At 37.4% G+C, this 20,033-nt stretch overlaps 2 protein-coding genes and 1 non-coding gene across 3 annotated transcripts; 2 read left to right on the forward strand and 1 right to left on the reverse strand.

Moving 5' to 3' along the window:
- The first annotated feature begins 1,549 nt into the window (after positions 1-1,549).
- On the forward strand, positions 1,550-4,633 carry LOC133882307 (pentatricopeptide repeat-containing protein At3g22690). The gene has a single exon (XM_062321448.1). It carries the CDS (start codon positions 2,004-2,006, stop codon positions 4,557-4,559), a length of 2,556 nt encoding a protein of 851 aa, XP_062177432.1. The 5' UTR covers positions 1,550-2,003; the 3' UTR covers positions 4,560-4,633.
- A 1,911-nt stretch (positions 4,634-6,544) lies between these two features.
- On the forward strand, positions 6,545-10,086 carry LOC133882799 (uncharacterized). The gene is made up of 5 exons (XM_062322019.1): positions 6,545-6,822; positions 7,003-7,029; positions 7,217-7,339; positions 8,032-8,260; positions 8,993-10,086. The coding sequence occupies exons 1-5, from the start codon at positions 6,767-6,769 to the stop codon at positions 9,812-9,814; spliced, it is 1,257 nt and encodes a 418-aa protein (XP_062178003.1). The 5' UTR covers positions 6,545-6,766; the 3' UTR covers positions 9,815-10,086.
- A 3,363-nt stretch (positions 10,087-13,449) lies between these two features.
- Positions 13,450-13,523, reverse strand: TRNAR-UCG (transfer RNA arginine (anticodon UCG)). The gene has a single exon. It is a non-coding gene; the product is annotated as a tRNA-Arg (tRNA).
- Between the last annotated feature and the right edge of the window lie 6,510 nt (positions 13,524-20,033).

The following is a 20,033-nucleotide window of genomic DNA, read 5'->3' on the forward strand; positions in this document are numbered from 1 at the left end:
ATGTGCGATTTGAAAAAATAGATTTTTAAAAACGCAAGCGTTTGGCAAAATCGCAGTTTAGCGTTTAAAATCGCAAATTAGCCTTTAAAATTCTGCGTTTTCAAAAAAACACCATCTTACTTGTGATTTGAAAAATCAGATTTTCAACGTTTTCAAATCGCAATTTTTAAAAACACAGTTCCCAAACGATTTATGTTCTGTGATTTGGTTTAAAATCGCACTTATTGTCTACGAAATCGCAATCCCATACGCACCCGAAGTCAATATTGATACGCCTTTTAAAATTTAAAATAATTTAAAATCATATACCAGTAGATAGAATAGAAATTTCCTACAAATTGATTTGAAAGAAATTTTTTACAACTCACATATAAAAAGGATACGTGTCCTTTAACATATGATTTATATGTAAAAAGCACATGTTTTTTTTTATTAATGATATTAAAAAAGTATGTAAAAAGCACATAATATATAAGAAGTACATGCTATTTAAATAATATATATTTTTTACATGTCAAGAAATATATATTAATTTTATATGTGAGATATAGAAAATTCCTTACGAACCTATTTGAGGTATTCATCCATTTCATCCCATTCACGTTCACGTTCCCTCTTCTCTCACGCAGCACGTTCCCCTTCCCCTTTCTTTTCTCTTTCCCTCATCTTCCTCTCCCTTTCTCCATCAGTCCATCACGGACACACGCACGACCGAGAAACAGAGAGAAAGAGATAGAGTGAGAGAGAGATGAGTTGAAGTCTAGATACAAGCTGAGAGTAAGAGAGAGTTGAGACCAAGAGAGAGATGAGCTGAGAGAGACCCAGCGAGAGAGAGAACCCGAGAGTGAGGAATATGGGTTCTTGGCCGTAGGTGGTGCGATTTTGGAGCAGTGGTGGTTGGGCCACCGTCATGGCGTGTGGGAAACAGCTGGGGCAATGGATTCCGGCCCTGTTCCGGTGAGCCAGGGCCGGCTCAACCGTAAGGCGAGTTAGGCGGTCGCCTAAGGCCCCTAAGTGGAATAAGGCCTTCAAAGACGGGTTTGTTTAAAAAAAAAAAAAAAAAAGTAGAATAAGGCCCCAAAACAAGTTTGTTTGAAAAAAGCCATAATCATAAGCTAAAACGGTTTTTTTCCAATGGAATAAGGCCCCCCCAAATATGGGTTTGTTTGAAAAAAAAAAAAAGAAAAAAGAAGAAGGAAGAAGCCTAATCATAATCTGGAATGGTCTTGAAAAAATAAAAGAAGCATGATCTCTTCTTTGGAAACTTTTTAACTTCAATAGAAAAATAAATAGTTAAAGGCAAAAAAATATAACAATTAATACTAACAAAAAAAAGTACATTTTCTCTCCTATTAAAAGACTCAACTAAAATGATGTTGACTATAAGAAAGCTAATGAAGAGAGTGAGATTCACAGAAAAAGATTCGTTGAAATACAAGTCATAACTCTACAAAAACAACAATCATTGAGAATAGGGCCCACGAAAAAAAACCTCGTTTAAAATTATCGCCTTATGCCCCAAAATATATCGAACCGACCTTGAGGTGAGCTCTGCCTTTGGTTGCTCCCTGTAGCATCTCGATACCCTGTTGTACCATTTCAAGATGATTTTGGTGGATTGATATGGGTTACATTTCCTTTTGATTTTCTGGTTGTGTAATGCTAGATTGGGGTGGATTTTCTGTGGGTGATGTCTTGGCCTTGCTTGTTGTTTTGCTAGGAAAGGACTTGGAGTTATCAGTTATGGGATTCTGAGTTGTGGGCTTTCTTGGAGGTTTACGGGTAGAGATGGCTTAAGGGGTTGCATTTTGAAAGTTTGGATTTGGTGATTTTCTTGTGATGGCCGCTTGTAGGTAGTGTTGGTTGAGAGGACTTTACTTTGATTTGTGTATGTGGCCATTGGAGAATGTAGTTGTTAATTGTCGTTGATGATAGTAGTTGTGGAATTTTAGTAGAAAGTATCTCCAATTAAAGTAGCTCTTGGTGCAGCAGCCAATACCAGCATGACCACAATGGCCGTGACCCTTCCTCTGCCTCCTGTGGTCTCAGCCACCCCAAGCTCCATAACTCCCACCAATCTAGATGAGGCCAAGCCCAAGACCAAGACCACGGCCAAGGACTCTTCTCCTACTGGGTCTTTCAAAAACTGCAAAACCATGAACGAACTCAGGCAAATACACTGTAACATCACAAAGAAAGGCCTCTGCCACAGCCCGTCGACCGTGACCAAGCTGATTGCCGCGTGTGCCGAAATGGGCTCCTCCGAAAGCTTACATTACGCTCGAAAGGCGTTTGAAGGCTACAATGGAGATGGGGGAAATACTAGGTTGTTGTTCATGTACAATTCTTTGATTAGAGGTTACTCTTCTGCTGGACTTGGTGGTGATGCTATCTTGCTTTATATTGAGATGGTGGTTGCGGGCATTGTGCCTGATAAATTCACGTTTCCCTTTTTGCTAAGCGCATGCACGAAGGTTTTAGGGTTTTTTGAGGGAATTCAAGCTCATGGAGTAGTTATGAAGATGGGTTTAGAGGGAGATGTGTTTATCGGGAATTCTTTGGTTCATTTTTATGCAGAGTGTGGAAAGATAGATTATGCACGGAAGATGTTTGATGGAATGCTTGAAAGAAATGTTGTGTCGTGGACTAGTTTGATTTGTGGTTATGCTAGGAGGGGTTGTCCGGAGGAAGCGGTTTGTTTGTTTTTTGAAATGGTGGAGACGGGTGTTAGACCCAATTCGGTTACGATGGTCTGTGTGATATCAGCTTGTGCAAAGTTGAAGAATCTTGAATTGTGTGAGAAAGTAAGTGCTTACATGGGTGAGGTAGGAGTGAAGCTTAACACTCATATGGCTAATGCACTTGTTAATATGTTCATGAAATGTGGAGCTATTGATAGTGCAAAGAGGCTTTTTAATGAATGTGTAGATAGAAATCTGGTTCTGTGCAATACTATCATGTCAAATTATGTGTGCCTGGGGCTGCTGAGAGAAGCTCTTTCTGTCTTTGGTGAGATGCTGCAACAGGGACCACAACCTGATAGAGTTACAATGTTATCTGTGTTCTCAGCATGTGCACATTTAGGTGATATTCTCTTTGGAAAGCAGTGCCATGGTTATATTTTGAGAAATGGGTTAGAAGGTTGGGATAACATATCTAATGCGATGATAGACATGTATATGAAGTGTGGCAAACAAGAAATGGCTCACAGAGTCTTTGACTGTATGCCAAAGAAGACTGTCGTGTCGTGGAATTCATTGATTGCTGGTTTAATTAGAAATGGTAATGTGGAGTCGGCTTGGGAAATTTTCAAGGAAATGCCAGACAGTGATCTCGTCTCCTGGAACACAATGGTCACTGCTTTGGTCCAAGAGAGCATGTTTGTGGAAGCAATTGAACTTTTCCGAGTGATGCAGAATGAAGGGATTAAAGCCGATAGGGTAACAATGGTGGTCATTGCATCTGCCTGTGGCTATTTAGGAGCTCTTGATCTTGCTAAGTGGATCCTTACTTACATTGAAAAGAATGATATTCACTGTGACATGTGGCTTGGCACAGCCTTGGTTGACATGTTTGCTAGGTGTGGTGATCCTCAAAGTGCAATGCGAATTTTCAATAAAATGGCAAGAAGAGATGTTTCTGCTTGGACTGCAGCCATTGGAGCAATGGCCATGGAAGGAAATGGGGAACAAGCTATAGTGCTTTTCAATGAGATGCTTGGGCAAGGGGTGAAACCCGATGAGGTAGTCTTTGTGGCGCTATTGACAGCATGCAGCCATGGCAGGTCTGTGGATCAAGGGCGGCACCTTTTCAGGTCAATGAAGGAGATCCACGGAATCTCCCCTCAAATTGTCCATTATGGATGCATGGTTGATTTACTCAGCCGAGCTGGGTTGTTGGAAGAAGCTCTTGATCTCATAAAGAGCATGCCAATGGAACCTAATGATGTGATTTGGGGGTCTCTTTTAGCTGCTTGCCGGAAGCATAAAAATGTTGAAGTGGCAGCATATGCAGCTGAAAGGATAATTGAATTGGCTCCTGAGAGGACTGGGATTCATGTGCTTCTCTCAAACATATATGCATCTGCTGGTAAGTGGACTGAAGTTGCAAAAGTGAGGCTACAGTTGAAGGAGAAAGGTGTCCATAAAGTGCCTGGATCAAGCTCAACAGAGGTTAATGGAATAATCCATGAGTTTACCTCTGGTGATGAATCACACCCAGAAAACACCCAGATTGCATTGATGCTACAAGAAATAAACTACAGGCTCAGTGATGCAGGTCATGTTCCTGATTTAACCAATGTTATGCTTGATGTTGATGATCAGGAGAAAGAATACTTGCTCAGCAGACATAGTGAGAAATTAGCCATAGCTTTTGGACTAATCAGTACGGGTCAAGGTATGCCAATTCGTGTTGTTAAGAACCTCCGTATGTGCACTGATTGCCACTCATTTTCCAAACTCGTGTCAAGAATATATGAAAGGGAAATTGTCATTCGAGATAATAACAGGTTCCACTTTTTCCGGCAGGGGTATTGTTCTTGTTGTGATTATTGGTAGAGAGAAGAAAAAAAAGGAAAAACTTTCATTTGTAAATTTCATTTTTAATTCCAATTATTTGCTCAAAAAATGAACACTGTAAATAGATGCAACATCAGATATTGTTACAGGAGAATAAGTTTCTTTCATATCAAATTTATGAGATACAGGTCTTGAGTCTTTGACCAAACAAACCAAAGGAATCTACTACATTGGCATTTATACACAATCAGCACCAGGCCAGTGAAAACTGAAGGGCCAAGCCTTTCAAGTTATGGTTCATAACTGTGGAAAAATGGAGTAGACAAAAGCATATGGTGCATTGGGTCAAAAAGCCAAAGTTTGTCTAGATGAAGATGAGATGAGGTGGTGCGATGGACTTCTTCAGTGAGCCAGATGGTGGCTTCAGCTTTACAAGGGTAAGAAATGCAGGTAAAAAAACTGTAGAACTAAAGCTCCTTGACATTCAGAAAGCAAGATAAAACATTCATCAATTGATAAAAACAGGGTGATCAACTTCCCACTTTGTGAATGTTAAGCCAGTTTTTGACTTTGACATGGAAAATATTTTTCGTTGATTGCATAAAAGTGTTAAAAAAAAAAAAAAAACTCCAAAAAAACGTTTTAATCAAATATATGAATTAATCAATTTAAGAAATAGAATGCTAAACCTAAAATTCATTGAATCTAAACCCCAGAATTTCTACTGATTAAAATCCAAAACTCACTTTTTATAAACCCTATCCTAATCTAAAACTTAAAAATAAAACAAAAAACTCTAACTCTCAATATTTGAATCGCAGGAGTTTGCTTATTTAATCCCTAAATGATAAATGCTAATAACTTTGTGGACTATCCTTAAATCTTGAAATTATCAGGTATAAGAACTTAAAAAAATTTAAATAATATAATCTTGTAATAAATACTTGAGGTAATTTTAGTATTTGATGGTGTGATGATCAACATTAATTTGCAATTGGAATTCTCGACTAAATTATGGAAGATGATCTATTTTATGGTTCAGATTAAATTTTGTTATATTTAATGATGTAGATAATGTTTATATTGTTTAAACTTTTTAAATAATGTGACAATATATAAATAATGTGGTAACATACATATTGATACACCTGAATTTTATTCCACAAGTCTAGACCAAGAAACTCATTTCAAGCAGTTACCAACCCATTCTCGGATTGGCCCACCAACGTTATTTCGGCAACCGGAAAAAGATCACAATAAATTGTAAAGTATCCAATCTCTTTCTCTCTCTCTCCTCCCACCTAAAAAGGCCAAAACCTATATGTGTCAATAGATTTTTTAGATAACTCATGACGGAAGGGGTATAAGCGCACATTCTCCTTTATCACGGGGGCAAGTGGTGTTTAATGCCACCCGACCCACGACAAATGAGAGGTTATTGGCGACATCCATTACCAGAGCCAATGACCTAACCCTATAAAACGAACTATACGCAATCCAATGAAAAGGCGACACGTCGTAAAGTCATATGAGGAAGGAATGACTTTCAATTGGAAAAAATATGGTTCAAAAGGGAAGGTAAACACTTTACTCATTCATTTAAAGCCCACACTAGTTTTCAGAACTTCTTCCTATTTGAGAATGAGGGGTTTTTCTAAATTCTTTATTGACCTACGCATTAAAAGTACTCATTGTTTGCTCACCTGGACAGACATTTGAGCCAATCATTTTAATGATTAAATGTATATCATTATATCTATAAAATTTAATCTAGACCATTATTAATATTTCCTATTTCAATTAGAATGGAGGTGGTCCCGGTTCATAAATTGTAGTGATTGACAAAAACAATAAATAAAAGCATTAAAAAGAAGAGGCAGAGCATTTAATTCTTGCAAAACTGATGTCCTTTGGCCTTCAAATCATTTATAATCTTTTTTTTTAATTAATTAATTAATTAATTTTTTCTAATCGTTATAAATTAATTGAGAAAGAAAAACCGGGAACACAATTCCGCGTGTTGATGTACGCTGATTGGATACAAGGAGGAGTTCACCGTTAAGAATTCTAATGGTCAAATAGCGTGTACATGTTATTCTCTTTCGTTCCGGGATGCAACTTTACCTTGTTTGGCTCCATCCCCCTGGGTTGAACATATACGTACCTTCCGGGCTAAGCTATTCAAAAATTTCAAAAAATTCCGGCAGAAAAAAGCAACAACAAGGAAGAACACCGACACTGAAGATATGGGTTGGGGAGATTTTCTCAAGCTTGTCGCAAAATTCTCCAGTTTTCTTTCCTGGTTTGACTTTTGAGCTTCTTTTTCTTTTTTCCTTTTATGGGGTCATTTATTTCTTGATTTTATGCAGACCCCCTTGTATGAATTGTAGATATTTTCCTTCTTCTTCTTTTTTTTTTTTTTTTTTTTTTTTTTAAATTTAATTTAATTTTGATACATTATTCCCTTTCTTTTGATCTGCAGGCCTTCATTCACTATGCTTTTTCCTCTGTACGTAGCTATCCCTCTTGCATTTGTCATTGAATGGTTATATGCTTATCGGGTCTACTTTGTTCTTAAACTTATGGTTTTATCTTCTTCTTCTTTTTGTTTGGTGAATGTTTTATCTTGCTTTCTGAATGTCAAGGAGCTTTAGTTCTACAGTTTTTTTACCTGCAATTTCAACATTATGGTACAGGTATGTTTCGGTTCGGGCAATAGAGAGTGGTTCCCCCTCCAAAAATCAGCAGTGTCTCAGTTATTGGGTCCTGTTTTCTTTGATGAATATCTTGGAGTGGTTGCTTGCAAAGCTTTTAGAATGGTAATTAAGCTTCTTTTGTTGTGCAGAAATTACATTCTGTTATAGATAGATCAGTTGAGATAATCTTTTCTGGGTTATCTTCTAGGGGAAAATTTACATCTCATAGTTTTATTAGTTTGACAAAAAGTTCAAATTTTCTAGTACATTATATATGTTAAAATATTAATTAAATGTTTAAATTTATCATTTTTTATTAGCTTAGCACATGGTATTAGAGAAAATGTCTTAAGTTCAAACATTGTCTTCATCATTCACCACCCATTTCAATTCAATATTTTACGTGTTGGACATCACTTATTAAGGGGGAGTTTGGACCCACACTTGAGGGTTGAGCATCCTATTAGGTTAAGCTTTTAGGATAAGTGGTGATTTAACAATAGATATTGCCTAACCGGCTAAACTGAACGTTACATGTGCACAGATGGATGAATGGATGTTTTACGTATTACACATCACAAATCCTGTTCTTCTTTGGTTGAAATGGGATTTTCAAGTTCCTAATGCAGAGTAAGTTGCTTGAGCATGTCATAGCTCAAAAGCTCGAGCTGGACCGAACACTTGTGTCTCTTTCTGCATGTGTATGTCTTTTGCTGTACGTGTGTGCATGTGGGGGCATGGAAGATTCTGATTTCTCCGTGTCTCTGCCATGTCTTAGAATGCATTTTTGCTTTAAACTTGTTCTTTCATGACAGGCTTCCATTCTGGTCTTATGCAAAGGGTATGTCAACTGTTTTGTTGGTGATACCTTACTTTGGCGGTGCTTTTTATGTCTACAAGCACTTCATAAGGCCCTATATTTCTGAGAGTTCCCATATACTGAACTCAGCAGAGACTAAGCAGAGCACCTTTCTAGATGTGACTGAGAGAAACATTATCAAAAACAAACCGGAAGGGAAGGAGGAAGAACTCTTCCAATGTCAGGTAGGCTTCTAACCTGAAGTTGTACTGACATCAAGTTTGTTATGTGGAAGTCAGGTGCAATTGAGAACTAAAACTCTTTTTTTTTTTTTAATTATTACTACACTTAACTTGTTTAATGATTTCTATTTACGTACTGATTTCTGCCTTGGAACATGCTATTTTTATGTGTTACTCTTAAAGAGTAAGCAAAAAGCATTGTTAAAGAATTTAGATTTCAAAAGCTATGGAACCATGACATCTGTTGGCATATTGACTAAGAATCTGTTTGAAATTGTGTTAAGGAACTTAAAAAGTACTTTTAGTATATAAAAGCCGTGCCATTCAAAAATCTGTTTGTTTGGTAAAAAACATAAAAAAAAAGAAAGAAAAAGAAACACTTTTAACTTTTTTACTCTAAATAGTTCAAAACTGTATTTTGGAGAAGCTAAAAAATGAGGCTTATTCTAAAAAGCTCTTTTTTGGCTTTTTCGATAGACAAAAGCTCTAATTTTTTTTACTCAATCCCTGGGCAAATATATACGCAATCTTTTGAAACAAAATCTGACAATTACAACTGAAAATGGATCCCTCCCCCCCAACCCCCACCATTTTTTATTTTTCTTTCCTTGAATGGCTGCTTTCACAAGACCTAAGTGAGTCGATAGCTTAATGCTAATCTTTTCAAGGTTTGATTCAATTTTTGCTGAATCAAGCCATCACAAGTATTTTATCTCTTCTTGTTTCTCTGTATAGGAAACATTGGAGTCCAGTTACGGCAGTACAGAAATAAATGTTACTCGCCCAACCAGTCCAAAGAAAGTTCAGAAGGAATGGAGCTGTGCTCTTTGTCTGGTTAGCACTACAAGTGAAAAATGTTTAGAGACACACCTCCAAGGCAAGAAGCACAAGGCTAAGAAAGAAAAATTAAGAGTAGAGAAATTAATTAAAAGTGCAAGCAAGTCTTCTTCTGTGACAAAGAGAAGCAATGGGATGGATTTTGTACAGAATATCAACCAAATTGCTATTGAAAAATTGAGTGGTCTTCTCAGTCCAGTTGCTGGGTCAATTAGATGGTGTAGATGGAAAAGGCCAGGGTTGGGATGGACAAAACTAAATACTGATGGATCTGTTGATCCAGAAAATGCTGGTTTTGGTGGATTACTTCGAGATCATAGGGGTAACGCCATATGTGCTTTTGTCTCTAAAGCACTTGGAGATGATATTTTCTTGGTCGAGCTATGGGCTGTATGGAGAGGCCTTGTTCTTGCTTTGGGTCTTGGAATTAAAGTAATATGGGTCGAGTCTGATTCACTGAGTGTTGTGAAAACCATTAACAAAAAGCAGCCTTTTAGTCCAAAGGCTGCTAGCTGCGTGAATCATATTTGGGCACTCCTAAAGAAGTTTGAGAAGTATAAGGTTTCTCATTCATGGCGTGAAACTAACAGAGCAGCTGATCATCTTTCAAAGATGGCTATTTTGGGAGGTGACATAGTCTTCTGGCCTAGTGATTTTCCAGATAGCCTTCGCAATATCATTAATGACGACGCCAAAGGAAAAATCTACTGCCGACGGTAACTTCTGACTTTGTCTAGCCTGAGTCTACATCCAAATCCTCCCCTTAACTCGTTAGGGCAAAAACTTCCGGTATCCATAATTGGAGGTGAGGGAGAGAAGCTTTATCCTGGTAAGCTAGCTTACGTTACAAGAAATGTATTTTGGACATGGGAAAGTGATGACATAGACGAGAGCAGTAATACTCTGGGAGTATATATTAATGGCCTTGTAACATTAAAAATTATCGGCCGGATGGGTTTCACTCTTGAAATGGGAATCTTTGGTTTCGTTGATACTGCTTTGATAAGGCTGGGTCAGGCCATAGTACAGTTAGACTTCAGAGAGCGTTTGTGATTTTTACCGCTCCTCTTGTGCGGCTCCTTGCTGGTAGGTGTTACTATAGTCACGCTCAAGTAGAATAGCTACAATTGATCTCCTTCGCCTGTCTTTTAAAATAGGAAAAAAAATAAAAAAATTACAGGGGTAGGAAATATTCTAACATGAAATGCTTTTTGGTTCAGACAAATGAACTGATCAAGTAGAATAGCTACAATTGATCTCCTTCGCCTGTCTTTTAAAATAGGAAAAAAAAATAAAAATACAGGGGTAGGAAATATTCTAACAGGAACTGCTTTTTGGTTCAGACAAATGAACTGATGAACTGCACCTGTGACCAGCAAAGTTGTAAATGAATAGTAACTTTTTGTTTCGAAATATGAGTTTTTTTTTTTTTTTTTTTTTTTTTTTTTTTTTTTCAGTTTAAATCTAGTTTTTTAGTCAAAGAGTTTGGTTTCTGGAACATATTAGAATTGCCTGAAATAGAATACATGCTTTCAGTTAGGCTTGGCAATTTTGACACGACTCGCGAATCCGATACGAACACGGCACAAATGTATAGGGTTTGGTTTAGGCTATAACCCGTTTATGACTCGTCAACCCGTTTATGACACGTTTATGACCTGTTAATTACTCGTTTATGACTCGCTAACCTGTTTATGACCCGTTTATGACTCATCAACCCGTTTATGACATAATTATGACGCGTTAATGACATAATTTTTACCAAATTAGTTAAACGGGTTGACACACCAACCAAATGAGTTAACACGACAACCCGAATTGTCAAGCCTACTTTCAGTTGTCTGACTAAAAGTGTTGCGGGATGCTCTCAAAAGCCAATTGTCAACCCTCGACCTTAATGAGTAAACAAAGATATATTCCTAAAAGAGAAACAAAAAAAGAAAAAGAAAATGTTTATGAATTTGTTATGATCATTTAAAAATCAAGGCGTTGAAGCAATTAATGTGATTTTGACCACCCTAATTGTGCCAAACTAGCAACGGTTGAAGAACTGATGGAGAGGTCCACTATAGAAGTACCACACTTAGCTTTGCAGGAATATTTTTTATCATGGAGGCTTATTTAAATCTCCATTGGAAGTGCATAGGGAGGCTCAGGCTTCACCTGAGGAATTTCAGAAGGAGATTAAATTGAAATTGGAAATTTTAAAACCCTCTCCTCCAATTCAGCCGACAACGTGGACAGTCCCCCCATAGGAAAAATCAAAGTAAATTGGGATGCAACTATTGATAAGAAATTAGGTCATGTAAGTTTTGAGACTGTTGCTTGGGATCGTGAAGGGCATATGTTGCTCGAAGTACTACTATTTCTAATAGCATTGATCCCACAATGGCAGAAGCGTAGGCAACTCTTCGTGCGGTTATTTTTATTAAAGAAATTGTGATGTTTGACATTATTCTTGAAGGTGATGCTATGTAGGTTGTCAAAGAGATCAATTCAGATAGCCAGCCTCTAAATAGATTTGGGCATTTTATTGAAGGTATAAGATCGGCGTTAAGTTCTTTGCGGTCCTTTCATATTGTTTATGTGCATAAAGAGGCAAATTTGGTAGCTTATTTTTTAGCTCGAGAGGCTGTAACTCATGTTATAAATTCTATATGATTGGAGAAAATTCCACCAATTATCTATGACATTGTTCATAGAGAATGTATTGTCCTTCAATGTTGACCTTTTGGTCTTTTTATCAATAAGATTCAAAATTTGATTAAAAAAACTAGCAAATGGTTGACGAGGGGTTTCTATTATAAGAAATTTGGAATGCAACATAAAAGAAAATTGAAAGAAAAAAAAAAAAATCCAAAAGGAATAGCAACCTATAATATTAGAAAAAGAAAAAGGAAAAGTATCAAAATTACTCATTATGTTCTTGCTCTTTATGAGAAAGTCCAATGTGGTTTCAATTTTAGCAATGTTCCCCAAATATTTTAATTTTCCAATGTTCTTCCCAATCTATCAATGTGATTGCAATGCCTTTATCATTAAATAAACGCTAATAATAAGTGCGCCTTTACAAACGAGGCGGTTATTGTCTAGAGTGGGACGGTCAGTAGTTTTAGAGGTAAAAATATGTGATTAATATATAACTGCTAACCGCCTATTATTATATATATATAAATAATATTGTTATTTATATTATATATTTAATATAAAGGCAATAAAAATTTCACTTTGAAAAAGAAAACTAGTTACTTTCTACGTTCTACCCCCTCTCTCTTTCTCCTCTGTTTATTCTTTTTCTTTTTCCTATGCTGGAGGGGAAAACACAAGGGAAAATTCTATGGACATTATTATTCGACTTAAAAAGACAGCAAAATGAATCGTATAATAATAATACCATATAAGAATGCAATGAATTTATATTCTTTAATAACTAATTATTCATCAATAAATAATATCCACTAGCATTAAAAGCATCAATTTTCCACTAAAAACATGAAAAAGGCAACAACTACAAAATCCTAATCACAACTAAATTTGTTCATCCAACTCCATAAAAACACTATAAATGGCTCCAAACCACACATGAACTAAAAGATCATCCAAAGCAGTGAAAAAAACAGTAACTGTAAAATCAATACCGACCTAGAAGCCCTTAAAGTTTTCTGGATATTACATCCTTATTGATGGATTTATCCTTATTATTTTTTTTAAAAAAAAAACTCAAAATTATTTAAAATAAACCCAAAAAAGAGGTTAAGAAAGGCCTAAAATCTCGAGTAATTCTACAAGTTCATCATGTGTCATTCTAAAAATGAGGTGGTTTTTAAAATCATCATTTGATCAAAATTCAATAATGATTAATCACAAGCCCAATGGTGATTTCAAAAGTCACATCATTTTTAGATGGACACAAGAGTGAAACATGATGGACTTCTAGAATTACTCACTTGAAATCTTGAAATCCTTTCTGTTTATCTATCTTTAAATGCTCCAAATTTTCAATTTCAACAGTGTTCTTATGCTCATGAATTTTATTAAATTTCGGCTAGGGTTTTTTTTTTTTTTTTTTTTTTTTTTTTTCAAAAAAGCAAAATTAGACAAATGATTAAATAACGTTAAATTTTTGGCTTAAATATGGTTAATAAAAAGTAAAAAAAATATGAAAAATAAATCATTTGGAAACATTCTCACTCTGGAGAAAAAAAACAAAAACAAAAACAAAAACAAAGAAAAGGTTAAGAAAAAATACATGAGAAAAAAAACGAAAACAATACAATTCCAGAGTTATTGTGGCGGCTGCCAAGTAACGACTCAATATAACAAACAAAGAAATATCAAAATCCTGCAAGACGAAGCGACCACAGTGGGAGTCGAACCCACGACCTTCTGATCCGAAGTCAGACGCGCTAATCCACTGCGCTATGCGGTCATGTCGTATTGTTGTAAAACAAATTAATAATAATTCAACATGTTACCTTCCACTTGTTGACCGCTATTAACTAATACCCTTACCACCCTTTTTGTTCGGTGAACGACTTTTGAAATTTGGCGAGAAAAAATTTGAAGATAAACAAATTTGAAGGGTAAAATTTTAATTTTATAAATAATTATAATTATATTTTGAAAAGAATTGAGAAAACAAGATAACCTGAGTCCCCCTCTCTCTCTTATCATCGACACCACCACTCGGTTCACTCGCCCCACCTCAACGCCGCCTGTGTTTCTCTTTCCCTATCTTGCAAATCTTGTTTTTCAAATATTTTTTAAATATCAAATTCTACTAAGATGTTATTCAATTTTTTCTAATTTTGTCTCATGTTTTCTATATTATCCAAACATAATTTCAAATAAACAAATTTTCTCATTATTCGTAATTTTTTTAAAAATAGCACACCTAAACATGCTCTTATTAAGTCTTTCAAATGAGAGATGGTTCACCTTCTTCTTCTTTTTTTGTAAAATCGCCTGTGTACTATAATTAAGGCTATTTTTATTTTTTATGAACTTGCTTTTATTTTTTATTATGTGTACATTCACAAATTTTATTGGGAGCCTTGGGGACCTTAGGCGATTGCTTAAATCTCCTAATGAAAGAGACGACGTTGCTATTGATCGGCATAAATTAATTGATTGATCAATGAAGCAAAGACATGTAAGATAAATTTGAAATCCTAGTGATCGGTTGGTCCTACTATCACTAACCGGCAGTATACAATTTAGAAAAGTCCAAAACTTAAAGAAATGGGAGGAGGGTTTATTTAAGGCTTTTAATGGAACCCTAGCGACCATTTAGTGTTCTAGAGGCTCCAACACATGTAGGAGATACATAAATAGATAGGTAGATAAAGAATGAAACTATTTTCTTGATTCTTTGGGAGTTCAAGGCTCCAAGAGGTAATCTCTCAACTGAAGCTTGTGTTTCATTCCTAAATGCACTGTTGTTTTTTGTTGGGTTGGTTGAATACGTGCTATTGTGTGTAATGAAAAAGGCTTAAAATTTTTGTTTAAAAACCCTAGCTTTATGGTGGGTTTTCTTGTAAACCGAGTAGATGAGACTAAATAGAGAGCCCATTCTATACAGTTATGGCAAAAAACAATAGTTTTTTGCCCACCAATAAACACTCAACACATCAGTTTAGCACACCAAAGCACCATAGTTTGAAAACACCCAATCACACCCGTTGAAACCCATCCTTGTTCTCCATCACCGCCTACCCAACCCAACCCGCCACCATTGCCACCACAACCGTAGTCGCCACCAATGGGCTGGCCGGCGGAGTCGACCTGGCCTGGGGGAGTCGGAGTCGACCTGGGCCGGTTGAGTCGGAGTCGACCTGGACAGAAGGGTTGGCCCGAAGGCCACCCCCGGGTTCGGGCCAACCCTAGACCCCGGGGGTGGCCGCGCGGCCACCCCATGGACCGGGGTAGTCGCGCGGCCACCCCCCAGTGGCCGGGGCTAGCCACGCAGAGCCTGGGGAGGCCATCGGGCCAACCCTAGATCCATCTAGGGCTGGCCCGAAGGCCACCCCCAGACCCCGGGGATGGCTGCGCGACCGCCCCATGGACCGGGGGTGGCCGCGCAGGGCCTGGGGTGGCCATCGAGCTAGCCCTAGATGGATCTAGGGTTGCCCCGAAGGCCACCCCCAGACCCTGGGGATGGCCGCGCAGCCGCCCCATGGATCAGGGGTGGCCGCGCGGCCACCCCCAGCCAACTTTGGGTCCAAGAAGAGCGGACGGGACCATCCACCTCGTTCGGCTTCGTCGCGTCGTCCGTGAAGTTGCTGATCTCGGGTGTCCGGCGTGGCCGCGTGGGGTAGTGGCTCTGTGGCTGTGAGGAATTTTGGTTTTTGTTTAGGGTGAAAGGAGGGATGATCCGGTGTTTTGCCAACATTTACCTTTTTTGTGTAATTTTTTGTTCCATGTTGATATGTCAACCTCTTATTGGTGGGCAGAAAGAAATTGGTTTTTGCTACCACCGAATAGAAGTTATACTCGACTAAATAACTTTTTGGGATACATTTCTCTAGTGATTGCTTACTCCCATATTTTTAAGTAATAATCTTCACTTGCAATTTGTTAATTATTTTTTTTTTAAAACATTTAACCCTTATAAATTGTGTGGGTACTTTTCCTCCCCTGAAATTACAGGTTGTGTCATATATGCAACTTCGATATTACATGCCTATTTATTTATAACATCAAAAGTCTGCATACATATGTCTCTTAAAAGAGGAAGTGGCTAATTAATCACACTTAAAGAACATTGTGTTATGCAACAATTAATACAAGTCTTTTTTCTTTTTTTTTGAAATGAATTAATACAAGTCTTAGAGTTTGTTTAATTAAATTCAGGATTATTTTGAAAGATGAGTTAATTTCATTAAGAACTCGTGGGCCAAAAAAAAAAAATAAAACTGAAGAAAGGAGCTCATGGATTAATTATTGGGCCCAAAACGGGGCGTAGTGACATCATCAAAGCCGCGTGAATCTCAACGGCTACTCTCAACTCTCTCAAGTCCGCATTTAGGGTTTCTATTTAACGGGCACGGCTACTCCTATCACTCACTCTTTGTTTCTTTTTCTCCAAGTTTCCATCGCTCAGAAAAAGAAAAATCTCTCAAAAGCGCCGTTTCGTCTTGTTCGTCGCCAAGAACGTTTTAGGTATTTTTCTTCTTTCCTCTTCTCCATTTCCTGATTCCTTTTTCGCTTTTCCACTCTGTTTGGTTACTCGGAAATAGCGGGAAAAGAAGGCGGTTGCTGGGTCTCTTCCATAATTTCTCTTGTTGTTTTCGATCATCCAAACAGAGGGTTAGGGTTTCGAATATTGTTGATATTGATGATTCAGTTGCTCTGTTTCTCTCGCTTTTTTTGGCTGTTTGGTTACTCAGAATCAGTGAGAAAAAAAAGAAAGGAAAAACGATCGTTGCTGGCTGCTTACCGTAACCCATTTTTGTCATTTTTTTTTTTAAAAAAAAATCTTGTTTTTCCCTCTCGCTGTTTCCAAGTAGCCAAACAGGGAATTACGGCATATATTGTTGATTTGTTGCTCTGTTTTTTTTCGCCTTTTTTGGGTGTTTGGTTAGTTAGAAACATTAACCTTCTTTTATTCATATTCATAATATGTCAATGATTCTCCAATGGGTAGTCATATTTTGATGATTAATTTTATGGTATATGCGTCTGAATTGTTGTTGTTGCCAGGTCTGGGCGATTCAACGTGTTTGGCTATTCGGAAAAGGTGATACTGTTCTCCACTCCTCACGTAACAGATCGTAGAAACACTAGCACAAGTTTTCAGCAATGATTTTTCCTGCCACCAATCCTGCTGATCATTTGCTCAAGAATGAGGGCGTTCATGGTAGATGCAAGAACCCCTTAACTGGTATGAATGGTGCTGAAGAGAAACCACGGCTTGTTTTCAGGATCAAATTGCCTCCTGCAGCCCACAACAAAGGAAAAATGCCTGGCAAAGTCATCAAGGACAGAGCGGATGAGAAGCCAGTCCCAACTCTTTTAAGCGGCATGAATTGTGTTGAAAATAAACCGTCACTTGTTTTCAAAATCAAATTGCCTCCAGCCCACAAGAAAGAAAAACTTTCTTTCAATGCAAAGAGTGGCAAGGATGAGAAATTGGTACCCACAACTTCGGGTAGCATTAGCATAGGAAATGGGTCTATGTACAGTTGCTTGAAGAACCCATTTTCTTCTCGCCCAAAAAAACTGGCTTCAAGTGTTGTTACCAAGGACAGATCAGACAAGAAGCCGGTTACCAAGGACAGATCAGACAACAAGCCGGTTCCAAAAAAACTGGCTTCCAGTGGTATGAGTGGTACTGATGGAAAAAAAGAGCGACGTTTGATCAACATCAAGTTGCTTGCGCTACGCCAAAATAAGAAGGAACAGTTGAATATTCGAAAGACGGCTGTGCAACAAAGAAGGTCCAGTAATGGCAGTTCAGCTGTACCAAAGACTACAGATAAGAGTTGTTTGGGAAAACCTGAAATGGATGAGTTATTTGAGTTGAAACTTGAAGCCACCAAAAGGAAGCTACATCAGAGGTACCAACAAGCTCAGAATTCCAAAAGGAAGATTCAGTTGCTAGACTTCCAAGACATCCCTAAGCCCGAGAATGTTACCAAGAGACCTAAGAGGCAGTACTACAGATGTTGAGAGAGTTTGACAGTTTTGAATATCGATTAAGACTAAGTTGCTAGGTTTTGTGTCATTTTTCTATTATTTGATTCTTTTCCATCATTTTGGTGTTACTAAATTTGAATGGATGCTGTAATATGATGTAAGGAACTAGTACTATCTTTTGTACTTGTTATTTTTTAGTTAAGTAACTACGTACTTTGATGTTATTGTTTATAATGGGAACTACTAACTCACTTTGATTTGCATGTAAGCGTTGTTATGCCCCTTGATTCTTTTCCATCAGCTAGTGAATTATGTTTACACATGGATAATTATTGTGAGTAACTGGGTTTGGTTCAAAATTGGTTTGATTTTTTTTGCTGATGTATTTAGTCTTTAAACAATATAAGATTTTCAAGAAATAAGCAGAGATCAATTAATAGCTGTTTATGGATTTCATGGAATTTAGTTAAGCAGCTCACATTCTATAACATATTTGGTCTCTACTTCTAGTGAACTTTCTTGATTGCATTCGAACGTGTATTAATATCTAGCCTCAATCTCCACCATGGCACCCCAACGAGAAACAGTCTTCCCTGCAGGCTAGGGCACTCCTCAAAATACTCATGCCTTTGAATTGTGGGATAGGATCCAATTGTTATAAGCTGATAATAAAGAATTTTACTGGGAGTTGGACTTATTGTTATTATTTTATTAATTATTGGAACTATTATTATAATTGTTACCAAAACTATGTTCTTGCTAGAACAAGAAAATTATCTGGCAATGGCTTTCTAAAATGAGAATTTTCTTTGTGGTTGAAAAACTGGACAGGACATTTTATCTTGCCAAATAAGCTTTCAAGAACCAGTACCGGCCAGCTTTCTTGGTGCTTTCTAAGGCTCCATCAAAATTTATTTTGTGTTGCTATTGGCTGAAATCCTATTTAACCAATGGCAACTGCATCGATCTGTAATACCCATTTTAAATCAGAGTTAAGGAAACCCTAATGAGGACTTACAAAATAAATAACTTCTTAGAAAAATTGTGAAAAATAATAATGTGCAAAGCTGAGGAAGCATATAACCTTAAACAAAAATCTCTAAACAAGTACGTGGTTGAATTTGAGAGATCATAATAATGCATATTTTCATAAAATGGTGAAGGTACGTGATGCTAAAAATAAAATTAGACATCTTTGGAGTGAGGATGGCAGGAAAGTTGATGATATTTCGGAGATCAAGATTGTTGTAGGGGAGTGTTATAAGAAGCTCATCCGTCGGTTAAATTGATTAGTCATGAGCTTTTTTTACATTGGCCAAGCCTATTTTAATGGGTAAAAATGGGTTATTTTTTGGCCCAAATAGTTGTTTTTTTAGGTTAAACAAGTATTTATTGAACATGTATTTGAGATAAACAAGTGATGCAAAGAACTGAGAGTGCTCAAAGTCAGTTCGATTTGGTTAACCGACAAAATAAATATTCTACCGCTTACTGAACAGAACTGACGTTAAAACATTTTTTTTATTCCAACTTCCCACAACTGGAAGTCAATAGGTAGTCGGTGGCAATTTAGTGGCCGTTGGCATGCAATAATCGAATATTTTGCCTGCCCTATTCAAATTGTAAAAGTTTGATATTAATGGTGAATTTAGTTGGTGTTTGTCTTGAATCGATTTATGTTCGTACAAAACCAATTTTTTGAACACACAACGGTTTCGATGATAAGATGAGTCAACGAGAAATAAAAGAGACCTGTTCAGCGACCATCATAGAAATTTTGGGTGGTTTATTTATTTTTTCTGTGATGTCTATTATCATTTGTTTCTTTTTTGTAGGTGGAAGGCCCAACTACCGACGCCTCATTTGGAAGTGTCGTCCACTAGAACAAACCAAAAGGCCAACAGCCCACGGGACAATGGCCCTAATGCCCGATAGCCTATAACCAAAGTCTGGCAAACCCTCATCCAGCAAGTCTCTAGGGTAGGCCCCCCCAAACCGAAAATCCCCAAGAAAGGATGGGGTCCAGGAGCCTAAGGCCCACCAAACCGAAGTCTGCACTGCAACCAAGCTATGAGAACTGAGAAGGGCTTACGGGACTACAACCCACAAAACTCAACCAAGACCCGAGTGCACCATTCCCCAAGTGCAACAGATGCATGGTGGTTTCCAATCAGACTAGCTTGTTCTAATAAAAAAGACCATATATATCTCGAGTTTTAGATGTCGTATGGCCGGAGCCAAACTTGGTGGCGTTGGAAAGATGATTCAGAGGTATACAAAGTCATGTTTCATGAGGTTTTTC

This window comes from Alnus glutinosa, chromosome 11, assembly GCF_958979055.1.
Source record: "Alnus glutinosa chromosome 11, dhAlnGlut1.1, whole genome shotgun sequence".
NCBI classification, from domain to species: domain Eukaryota; kingdom Viridiplantae; phylum Streptophyta; class Magnoliopsida; order Fagales; family Betulaceae; genus Alnus; species Alnus glutinosa.

Excerpts from the sequence above, each read along its gene's own strand:
- LOC133882307 (XM_062321448.1), top strand. The coding sequence starts at position 2,004 with ATGACCACAATGGCCGTGACCCTTCCTCTGCCTCCTGTGGTCTCAGCC.
- LOC133882799 (XM_062322019.1), top strand. The coding sequence starts at position 6,767 with ATGGGTTGGGGAGATTTTCTCAAGCTTGTCGCAAAATTCTCCAGTTTT. Across the intron at positions 7,030-7,216 it reads TTCACTATGCTTTTTCCTCT|GTATGTTTCGGTTCGGGCAA; the intron begins GTACGTAGCTAT and ends ATTATGGTACAG. Across the intron at positions 8,261-8,992 it reads AAGAACTCTTCCAATGTCAG|GAAACATTGGAGTCCAGTTA; the intron begins GTAGGCTTCTAA and ends TTCTCTGTATAG.